A 12301-nucleotide genomic window follows, 5' to 3' on the forward strand; every position below is an offset into this window, starting at 1 on the left:
AGAGGAGTCAGAGGTAGAAGGAAACTTACTTTTTACTGTATACCCATCTTTTTCATAGTATACTTTTTATCCCTTCAAGCTATTTCACTGTTTCTCCATGTGAAGTATTATTTTTAAAGTTAAGAAGTGGGGTAGGAAAGAGTGAACTAATATTTCTACTTAGAATAAGGAAGGAGGAAAAGGAGTAAAGGAGCAGCAGAAAACAAACACTCCGTCCATTCAGGTTCCAAAAGATTCATGAAATTGGCTCTTTAGGAAAAATAATTTTAGAAAGAGATGGCATACATAACAAGTTAAGAGCGAAAAAGCAAAGATGAACTAATTAAACTTATATCAGAAACCTTTTACTGAGGTCACAGCTGAAGTACTCCAATTTAACAATAACAGAAAATTAACAATACAAAGTTTTAAAAATACATTTAAATAGGAAATAGCAAAGAATTTGAATAATTATCTTTATATATTAAGTATAAACCTTTACCACAAACTTACATTAAACTTCTAACAAACATTCTTTTCCAGACACGTGGCTATAATTACCTTCTCTTTAAGAGTTAGTACACTTTACATCTTTCTTCTGACTTTACCGTGTATATCCCAAAACTTGCTGGATAAGATGGCTTTCTACTATGGCTCTTCTACTAGGCTTGTGTATAAAACACTACAATATACTGGGTTTTTTCTTAAGTTTCTCTCTTGTTGCTTTTCTTTCCTCATCACTTCGATCTATTTCCTTGGCCTCTGAGACAACACTAACTGCTTATTCCTCACTGATTTCCTATCTCAATTTCATTATTTACTTCAGCTTCTCAGTCTTCTAAGACTCAGCTCCAGCAACCATAGTTTTAGGGCCACAGGTCACAGTCTAGTGTCAACAAATATTAGCTCTTCCAAATGGTAATTGGCTTTCTGTGATGGCTGCTCTTAAAAATCCTTGGCAGTTAAGAGTTGCATGTTAAGATTTCCGTGTACCACCCCTTCACAAACTATTTAATTTACTATTTCCATCAAAATTACCGAAATAAAGTTTTGAAGCCTACAATATCAACGATAGGACTAAAAATAGGAAGACATTACGTTAAATGACGAAGGTCACAGTGTATGACCTTCATGTGCATGAATTCTAGGTTGTGAATCTTTCCAGGTCCTTGACAACTAAACTATAATCTCAGGAATATTAAATAGTATATAATTAATATGCTAAACAAAATACTGTATGTATAAATGCCCAGAAGAGGTCAATCAATAAGTTATTCATCCTGTCTTTGAAAGTTCCTTAATAGACAGTACACCCAGAGATTCCATTTTTCTACATCCCAATTTTCATCACAGACATAACTATCAAAACTCATCTGCTACATCCCAATATGATCCAACAGCAGCATATGCCCAGAATACTCCTGGTCCCTGTATAACCCTGTTGAAATTATCTCCTTATTATCAATTAAATATCCCACATTTCATAAGTCCTCAGGCTAGAAATTGTTTACAAATATCCTGTTTAATCCAAATGAAGACTACTTCTAGGTTACTGTTTCTGATTTGAACACATCTGTTATCCTTTACCTTTCATCTCAAAACTGCATGGCCTTTAAACTCAGATGAGGCCCACGGATTATCTGGTAATCTCAAAATGTTACCTAAATTTTTATATTCAGTGCTCTTCCTCTGTGACCACAGAAGTCATACCTTTCTCCCCTCCCACATTCACACCTCATCTTGGTCCTCAATGTGCACTCTAATTTCTTAATTCCTTTCTGTACTCCAACTAAATTATTCCTCATTTGGCAGTATTTGGTTTCCTAAATGGCCTGAACCACAGAATGTCTTCTGTAGAAACATAAAATTCCTTACATTTGTTACACCAGTTAGCCCTGTCTTCAAAGCAGGTTCAACACCACCATTCACTTTATCTGCTCCCAAGCTGCTGAGGAATCCTCAAGAAATTAATAAAAACAAAACAACTGAGTTCCCAATAACATGCTTTCTTCAATCATGCCGTAACATTTCATAATCTACCATGATTTATCTCGTTAAATACTGATCACATACTTAGCTCAGCAGGTCCCAAATCTCCTCCACTCCCACACACCTCTCCCCTTCATTGAGAATAAAATAATTAACTCTATTTAAAATATTCCCATAACTACTGATCCCAACCCCTCCCGGTTCTTCCAGAACCTACCTCCATCCTCTTTGTCAGCAACTCTCTACCTCCTCCACTAGTCCTTTTCCTTTCCTTCTTTACCTTTCACCCAGCAAACTCTGGAATGACTATGTGCTTTTACTTCAAATTATACTTGCTGTCCCCAATGAATGGAAACTGCTTTCTTCAAGTTTAATAATTTCAATAAATTTACTGATCACTTTCTTCGATCACATTCCTCATTACCTCCTTTTCTCCTAGATCATTTTATAACACATTTACAACCAACTACCTTTTGTAATTTTTTCCCCTTGGTTTTGGTGACTTTACACACACAAGTAATTTCACAGATAACAGGAGAGAATGTTAAGGGGCTTTTAAAAATCATATTTAACACCCCACCAATGTCCTCAAATTCTAATGTTTCACAACTGCCACAAAGGAACCACTATTACAGCCTGCAGTTTTTTGTATACTTCAAGGTATGCTGAGGTGGGAAAGACTGGTATGAATAACTTACATTATCCTGGCTTTATTCCTACTTCTCTGGTTATTTATTATATTTTTAAAGTGCTTTTATCAAAATTGGAGAGATAAAAAGGGTATCTTCAGAACACAGAGATGAGGTATAAAGAATCATGGAGTAGGTGCTCAATGAATATTTGTCTAATGAATAAATTTAAGTCTTTAATCCCTGGAAGTGATTACTATGTATGGAATCAAAGAGAAATAAAACTTTATTCCCTCTTATATGGATCTAACTGTCTAAATATCATTATTGAAAAATCCATCCTTTCTCCAATAGTATACAAAGTAAAGCCAGTTGTGTCACACATCGTTTCTATATTATGCATAGGACTGTTTCTGGACTCTCTTCTACTAAATTTGTCAATCCATCCCTGTGCCAATAGTACACTGTGTAAAGCTTTATCGTAAGTCTTACTATAAAACAAGGCAAATCCTTCCTCTCCCAATAAACACGTCTTGTTTTTCAGGGGTGTCTTGCCTATTCATAAACCTTTATTCCTCAATATAAATTTTACGGGAAAAAAATGCAACACACAAAAAAAGCCTCTTGGTATTTTTAAATTGACACTGAATTTAACTTAAGCCTTCAATAGTTTTACAATTTTCTCTATGTGTTGTACAATTTGTTTGACAATTATTGTATATTTTTTGATGCTATTGTAAATAGTTATCTTTTAAAAATTCCATTTCTCAACTGTGGAAGGTATCCAGAAATAGATGGCTTTTGAATATTGATTTAGTATCCAGCAGCTCTTAAACTCTTATTAATCCCGATAGTTTATCTATAGACTTTCTTTGGCTTTCTGTAGATGATATGACCTGTGAATAATGACTGTTTAGTTTCTTTTTTTCCAATACTTCTACCTTTTTTACCTTTTTTCTTGACTTATGCATTAGTTAGTAATGAGTAAAATGTTAAATGGAAGCAATGACAATAGGATTCTTTGACTTGCTCCTAATCATAAAGAAAATGTTTTCAATTTTTTACTGTGAAGTATGTTTCCTGTAGTAAATTCATTCTAGCATGCTAAAGGCATATCTTCTATTTCTATTTTATTAAGAGATTTTCTAAAAATCAAGAATGTTTAATTTTAACACAGGATTTTTTCTGCATTGATTGTTTGACTGACTGAGATGATCACAGTTTTGTCCTCTAATCTGTTAATACAGAGTATTATATATGTATTTTGTTTTCCTCAAATGAAGCCAGCCTTTAATTCCTGGGTTAAATCCAACTGGTCACAATTTATTATCTTTTTTACACACTGCTGAACTCAGCTTGCTAATATTCTGTTTAAGATTTTTACATTCATTCACAAATGAGATAAATTACAGCCCACTAGAAGTTTTGGAATTGTTGTTATGCTACCCTCATAAAAAGGTTTGGTGAGTGTCTTCTCTTTTTCTACACTCTGGAAGAGTTTCTATAAAATTGCTATTATTAATTTTTCTTTAAATATTGCTAGAATTTGCCAGCAGAATTCTATAAGCCTGGAGTCTTCTTTATGGATATATTTTTCCAATATTAATTTATTTCATAGTTATGGAACTAACAATTCATGTATTCTAATTCTTAAATCAGTTATGGTAATTCATGATTTTTTTAAACTTTTTTTTATTGATTTATAATCATTTTACAATGTTGTGTCAAATTCCAGCATAGAGCAAAATTTTTCAGTTATACATGAACATGTATATATTCGTTGTCACATTTTTTTCTCTGTGAGCTACCATAAGATCTTGTATATATTTCTCTGTGCTATACAGTATAATCTTGTTTATCTATTCTACAATTTTGAAATCCCAGTCTATCTCTTCCCACCCCTCGCCCCCTTGGCAACCACAAGTTTATATTCTATGTCTGTGAGTCTATTTCTGTTTTGTATTTATGTTATGTTTGTTTGTTTGTTTGTTTAGATTCCACATATGAGCGATCTCATATGGTATTTTTCTTTCTCTTTCTGGCTTACTTCACTTAGAATGATATTCTCCAGGAGCATCCATGTTGCTGCAATTCATGATTTTTGAAGTTTGTCCATATTATTTAAGTTTTCAAATTTGTTGGCATAGTTATTGTCCTTTTTAATGTCTGTAGCATCTGTAATTACATCCTTTATCATTTCTAGTAATACTTATTGGTGGCTTCATTTATTTCTTGGTTTTAAAGAAGTGTCAATTTTATCAGTCTTTTCAAATAAACAACTGTTTGCTTTTACTGACTTTCTCCATTATGTATTTATTTTCTACATTTCTATTCATTCTCTATTGTATATTCTATTTTCTATTAATTTATCTTATGTTTATTATTCCCATTCTTTCACTATGTTATTTATGGTTTCATTCTGTTAAAATATTTTCTCCAGCTTAAGTTGGATATTTACTTTATTTCCTACCTTCTTTCTAATATAAATACTTAAGACTATAAATTTCTCTCTAAATACTACTTAATATTTTAAGTTTAATTCAATTACAAATATTTTAAAATTTCTATTATGTTTTCTTTTACTTAGGAACTATTTAGAAATGTTTCCTACTTTCTAAACCTATTGGATATTTCTAATGATTTTACTGTACTGCACTGTAGCCAGGGAATGTAATAAATACGCTACTAGTACTATGAAACTTCAGATTTGCTTTATAATAGATTATATTTGGTTCAATTTCACAAATCTTACATGCATGCTTGAAATGTACTCTGCATTTGTTTTAAATGTAATGTACTATATGTGGACACTAGATAAAGCTTGTTATTTGTTTAAATCTTCTACACTCACTGATTTTCTCAAAATGTTTCATCAATTATTGAAAGAAATGTTTAAAATCTTCCACTATGATGATGGATATGTTATTTCTCCCTGTAGTTCTACTTGATGCATTTTGGTGCCACATTAATAGATGCACACACATACAGAAATGTTATTATTTCTTGGTGAACTGAATTTTTAGTTACATTTTTAGTTATATTTTTGCCTTAAAGTTTACTTTTGTTCAACCAGCCTTCTCTTTGTATTTGTGATCTGTGTTCATGTTCCAAATTCTTATTTTCAACCTTTCTGTATGTGCATTTTATGTGTCACCTCAACTAGTACATGGCTTAACTTTATCTTTCTAAACCATTTCTACATTTTCGTCTTTAATGAAATTAAAGGGTGCTGTCTTTTGGGATCAAAGATTTATGGGAATATCATCTCTGAGATGCTCCACACTTTAGATCAGTACTATGCTTTGTATCCTGAGTTCCTCTGGGTCATAAAAACAGAAACTCAATTTCAACAGGTTCAGCAAATTTCCCCAATGTGAAAGCTGGCCTCAAGCTCATCTTATCTTTCTGAATTTTTGCCTTAAATTTTTTATTTGAATATCTTACTTTCTTGTTAGTTCACAAATACCTTTAAGATTTAAAGTATCCTATCTGGATTGTCGTTTTCAGCAGGTACCTAGCTACCCATACTGACCTATTCATTCTCCACTGGCTTCACATCATCTTTCTCACTCCCTAAATGAAGTCCTGCTCTTCAGCCGACTGTTTCTATTTTATAACATCTCCTTTAAGACCTCACCACTCTCAGTACAGTTATGAGCATCTATCATAGTGACAACTACATAAGCACTCAACAAATATTTGAATGTATGTATCTTGATGGTGGCAGGAGGAAAGTGGAAGAGTAGTCTGGGGAAAAAACCCACAAATGATACGATACATATCTACCCAGGAATAGCCATAGGGCCTACTCCATCTCAGTGAGACTCACTGCTCTAATGAGTCTAACTACTATGAGCGCCTGAGAAGGAACCTCCAGAGACTGACGTTTTTCCTGAGATTTAGACCTACAATTTCACCTGTCAAATGAACATTTTCCCCTGGATCTGTAGCACCAACACATACTCAATATGCTCAAATCAAATGTCATCTTCCCATAAACTTGCCCTATCTAAAGATTCTAGAACTCTATAAAAGATCCTATGAGTCTTTGAGGACCCAGACAAATCTCGGATTCATCTGTAAGATGTCCTTATTCTTTTCCCTATCATCATAAAGTCCTTCCAGCATTCCATTCCTTCTGTTACCCGCTTATTCTAGGTCTTGACCAGGATTATTGCAGTCTATAACCAACAGAGACCTCACTTCTAGCCTCCCTGATTCCAATTCTTGTTACATGATACTGTAAGGTGAATTATCCTTAAAACACTGCTGTACGTTATCACCTACCTACTCAAAAATCTTTAATGGTTTACCACTGGTTATACAGGAGACTTCAACTGATCAAGAGCATATTTCAGTAAGTAGTTGGCCAGGGAGGTAAGGAAAGAAAAGAGAAAGGGTAACAGAGAAGCTGTAGCCCCAAGTCAAGCAAAAAGCATGCCTCCTAGTTAAATGATAATGGACTTCTCAAATTCTGTGGCATTTTTTATCAGCCTCTGTCCACCCATGAAAACATTAGGACTGAGTAAGGAAAAATCAGCACTCTGTTCCCTGAGTTTATACTTAAGGTCCTTTATCATTTAGCCCCTTACTTCTCCCTCTAAGTTCTACTAGTTAGTTGTGCAAACCCTCTACTCCAAACTGACTAGTCTATTTACTCTTCCTCTAACAGTACTTATTATCGTTAGCCCCATCACAACTCTGTTCGTGATTTTCTTTCTACTTAAAATTGTCTTTGCCTATTCTAAAGTCCAAGCCAACCTCTTTCATGAAGCCATCCTCAACTGTCCCAATCATTAGTGAATACTTTCTCTAAATGCTATAGCTTCTGTCTACTCATTAGGCAATTAGGATATGCTACTTACTGTCATAAGTTTATATTGTCATGGGCAAGTTTTTTCTCCTTACCCTGGGCACTAGAGAGCAGATGTAGTGTCTAACACTTCATATGCCTGACATTTAGAACAATACTATACACATACTTTTCAATGTGTATCATATTGAAACTGTCACAAAAAGATTAATGATAATAATCCATTTATGTATTGCTTAAGTATCTGTTAATATTTGGTTTTCTCCATGTCTTCTACATGTGTGTTCCAGGAGCTCTAAGAAGCCAAGAAAAATAAACAGCAAAATTCTGTTTGAAGTCACATCTCTGCTTTCAAAAACTGTGAAAATGATATGACTAATTAATATTTTGACCTCAGATTTAAGCTGTCTTTCATGAGTCAGATGGGGAGGGGGGACTGCACTTAGGTTGACACATGGATATACTCAAATTAAAAAAAAATTACACTGCTCAGACTTCCTAGAGAATTCTGGATTGACTGATATGATGATATAACCTAGACCTTAAGTCAACTATTTTATTAGCAAATTCAGGAGAAAAAACTGACAACTGTCCAAATTGTTTTTCAGATATATACAGTAAGCAGTACTTATGAAACCATGGTTTTCACTAATTTAAGAGCTATGCACAGCATTATACAGCAGTCAATTATTTACATCCCAGTTTCCCAAACTAGCCTTAAGCTTTTTGAAAGAATAAGATTTATTTATCTTTTATCCTTGGCATCAAGCATTTGCTAGCAGCTCAATGACTGTTCACCGAATGCATCAGAGTCAAAACTCACAAAAGAAAGCTAAAAATCCATGAATATGAACATTCTGCCCTCAAACAGCAAGAAAAATGTGAAAGATTCCTCTAAGGCTTTTATTTTTTGAGGAAGAATAGAAACCAAAAAAATTTATCATCCTAGTAAGAAAATAACCTTAAGAGGCAACAGCTGAAAAAAGAAATACTATAAACTTATATTAATAACAACATTTTTAGCAATCCCTTAATCAGAAATTCATATAGTTTGTAAGTCTGTAAGACTGACAGTTTGTCAGTATTACCCACATTTCAAATGTCACACAAAGTATAATATATACCATTACAGAAGATAAAATTTTTTGTTTAGTCTGTTGAAAAATTTTATCTAGATTCCTTCATTTACAAGCTGACAAAAATGATCTATTTAGGATATTAATAACAAAATTGTATAGTACTTTCATTCTTATTCATTTTTTCTTCTGATAAAATGCTTAAGTAGTCAAAAAGGATTTGAGAAGCAAACATATTTTTAGGGATGAAGTTAAATATTACATAAAAACACATTTTCTACATGGGTCATACATAATTTCTCATTAATTTATGATTCTACTATATCCTTAGTTTTATGGGAAAATATTTGCTAGCTCCAAGAAAAATGATTCTCAAATATTTTAATCATACCTGTTTCTGAGCTTCTACTTTTTGCTTTCTGGTTGGATCAATTGCATCTACCATCCATTTGATTGTAAAGTATGTTACTGCACCAAATATTGTCAAACGGAAAATTAAACCAACAACTTCATTCCGACTCAAGGGACGAGAAAAGGCTTCAGCATGTACCATCTTGATTGTTAACCTTAAAAAACAAACAGAATGTCACTAGGTAATAACTAGATTCATTAAAATTGGGAGACTGGTAGGTGGCATAAACTAGGCAAGAAAAACTAACTTCGAGTCAAATTTAACATTACATACCTTAAAAAGTGTTTTACTTAAAGATAAACGGATTTTTAAATGTGAAGAAAACAAACACATTTTAAGCTCCTCTTGGAAATTCAGGTTTATTTAATCAGAATTTTTAATAAACTTTTCTAAAAGCTCATATAATTTAAGTAGACAATAATTCTATTTGAAAAACACAGTAAACATTTTAAAGCATTTTCTCTTTTAAATAGCTTTTAAATAACTATTTCAGAGAATACAGAAAAATAATGACTATAACACTAATCCAACTGAAAAAAGCCAGCCCCAAAACGAAATACTTTACTAATGTGTTGGTAAGAATTTCTATGAAGTGTAATACATACCAGGTAATTTTTGAGTGAAATTCAAACTGTGAATGGACTCACTTTTCCATCATATTTTCTTTTAAAGGCTTCCAAGGTTCGCTGAAATTTATACGTCATTTTCTCAATTAATAAGTGACATTTAATTTTTTGAGCCATCTTATTATTTCCAACAATTTAGCTAAATATGAAGCAACAGAATCTTCAAAATGTTTGAGCCACAAGAATACAAGTTCTCACTCAAAATAAACAGAGAAAAAGAAGGCAACGTGCCTACTTTGACAGACATGCCTGAGCAGCTACACCAACTACAGCTTGGCTTACAGGAGGCATGCACACCTGTATCAACGACAATGCCCACCCTGTAGAAACAGCTTGTTAAGGATGATGCGACTGTCACATTATGGGAGATAGAATCTCAGCCTCAAATGATGTCATTATACTCTCATAGCACAGGACTATGCTGAATGCTATATGATATGGGGGTGGGGAAGAAGGAATGTATATTTTGCACTCATGAAAAGGAATAAATCAGAATTTACACAGATGGCTCAGAAACAGGTAAAAATCAGATGTTTCGCAGATTAACATCTATGGTCGTTCCAGCTCTAAAATTATTGTTTCTTTTCTCACTACTACTGTTCAGTTATTAAAGATTCTCTTCACTTTCCTGTCTCTGGAATAGCTCCAATAGTTTCTAATTCCTCTTAGATATCTCCTTCTCCCTAACAAAAAGATCCCAAAGCGTTCCCTTTATTTACAGGATTCCCAAGCATTCAAGACTATACCAATCTAGCCCCAAAGAGCAACTTTAAAGCCGCTTTTCAGTTCTCCACTACTTCTCAACAGCAACTCTCAATACTGGAGTCACTGGCATCTGAAAAGGTCACATGTATTTTCCTTCCAGCAAATCTGCACAGTACCCTGGATGGGTCATTTCTCTCCATCTAGAATTAGTCAAATTCTATCCAAACTTCAAAAATCAATTTCACATGCACTCTGAAGGCTTTCAGATCACATTAATCCTCTATAATATTCATTTGGTCCTCTTACTGAACTTATGTAATATTTATTATTCTCAACTAGAGTTTAAATCCTTATCAACAGAATTTATATCTTACCCGTTTTTATAACTGTCACATACAAAAGACTCTATTCAATAATCATCTGCTGAACAGTTAAACTGCAACAGCAGAAAAACCTCCCATTCAATCATTTTAACAAAATTGCTGCCAGACTTTTGAATGACTTCCAAAAGAAAAGACAAGGATTCCAAACTTCTGCATTACTAGGAGCCATTGACTTCACAGTAATACATTATTTAACTTAAACTTAACAACTAAATAACTGAAAGCCTTCATTTTGGATGAAGAAACTGGCCTAGGGATGTTAAATGATTCAATTCATACAATAAAGCACTTATTGAGCACGTATATATAATGCCTACTATATACTGGGTATACAATAATGGTTAAGATACAGTTATTTTACTCAAGAAATGCACAGTCCAGTTATTACTATATTTTTAAAAATAAAGCTAGAGAGAAGCCACCTAGTTAAAATTTCTCATGGAATAAATCAAAGTGTGCTTTCTTCCATCAGCATGGATTCCTCAAAATGTGTTAACAATACTTCTTACAGAAAGTGAAAATTTGTCTTCTCTAGCCTTTATTCCAACACAATAAATTTGAGAAAAAAAATCAGTTGGAATATGTGGTATCATGTGGGAGCATTATTCATAGATGAAAATAAACCAATAGGCAAAATAAAGGTTTACTAACTTAAACTAGTGATATTTGAATGAATAAAACGTTTTGATTTATTTAAAGTTTAAATTAGTAGTGATAAAACTGCCATCTACTGGATGTTCACTGAACTACATGAACAACTAGGGCTATCAGTACACATCCCGGTCATTAAGGTAACAATTTTTAAACCAATAGACGATATCAAGACAAAAAACCTCTGTTAAGCATATATTTTCCTATACTTAAATTATTAACTGCAATACAGTACTCTAGACCTATAGCCACTTCTACAATAGTCATCCCTCTTTTAAAATGACTTCAAAATCCTGAAATGAAACTGAAACTTCCACCTGCTTGTAGGTTGTAACTATATATACTTAATTACACACTCATCAATCATTCATATGACATTGATATGCCTGTAATGTAAGGCCATTACGGTGACTATATCAGTACAGCAGAATATATAACAAAAGCTGCATGTGCATACAACACTACGGACTGTATTTCAATTTTATATAAACATTAGGATCAACAAAATGAATACACAAAGATGCACATAAACATAGATGGTGCCATGCACAACTAAGAAATATGGCAAAACACTGTAATTCAGAGTTATCTGTTAGGCAAATATGACACGAGATAGTTTCATCTTAAAGAGTTCTCCATTTCAAGGTAGAAAACTTTATAAAGTCGTACCACCTGGCCAATGAGCAGTTTACTGACAGATTAAGGACAGAAAGTATAGTACTCATACCATATCATTTCTCCCCTAATTCATTGCAGTGTTTTACAAAGTTTTTCTCCACCCCAGAAGTCCTAGTTTTGCAGATATAATGCCCTATGAACATCGCCTATGACAAGGAAAGCCTGCCAACCTTCACATAAAGGACACATTGTTATTAACAGCACTATCCTCCGCGAAAGAGTGTCTAGGCCGGAAGAACCACCTTCACTTTTGCACTAGGTGGTAGCGGTGCCCGTGAGACAATCAGACTCGGCTCATTCCATTGGTCTTTGCCTAGGACCCCGATTCTGAGGTCGCCGGGACGACCCCATGCCCCCGCA

At 33.5% G+C, this 12301-nt stretch overlaps 1 protein-coding gene across 6 annotated transcripts in view; it reads right to left on the reverse strand.

Moving 5' to 3' along the window:
- ATAD1 (ATPase family AAA domain containing 1) overlaps positions 1 to 12301 on the reverse strand; it is a 58084-nt gene that overhangs the window by 31270 nt on the left and 14513 nt on the right. For 3 of the 6 annotated variants that reach the window (XM_072971551.1, XM_072971548.1, XM_006206640.4), the window contains exon 2: positions 8878 to 9052. In XM_072971551.1, the coding sequence (XP_072827652.1) occupies positions 8878 to 9039 (162 nt within the window). In that variant the 5' untranslated portion in view covers positions 9040 to 9052. Of the gene's footprint in view, positions 1 to 8877; positions 9053 to 9503; positions 9585 to 12111; positions 12236 to 12301 lie in introns of those variants that run through there. The other 3 variants (XM_072971550.1, XM_072971549.1, XM_072971552.1) reach the window with 3 other exon arrangements.

This window comes from Vicugna pacos, chromosome 11 (assembly GCF_048564905.1).
Source record: "Vicugna pacos chromosome 11, VicPac4, whole genome shotgun sequence".
NCBI lineage: Eukaryota > Metazoa > Chordata > Mammalia > Artiodactyla > Camelidae > Vicugna > Vicugna pacos.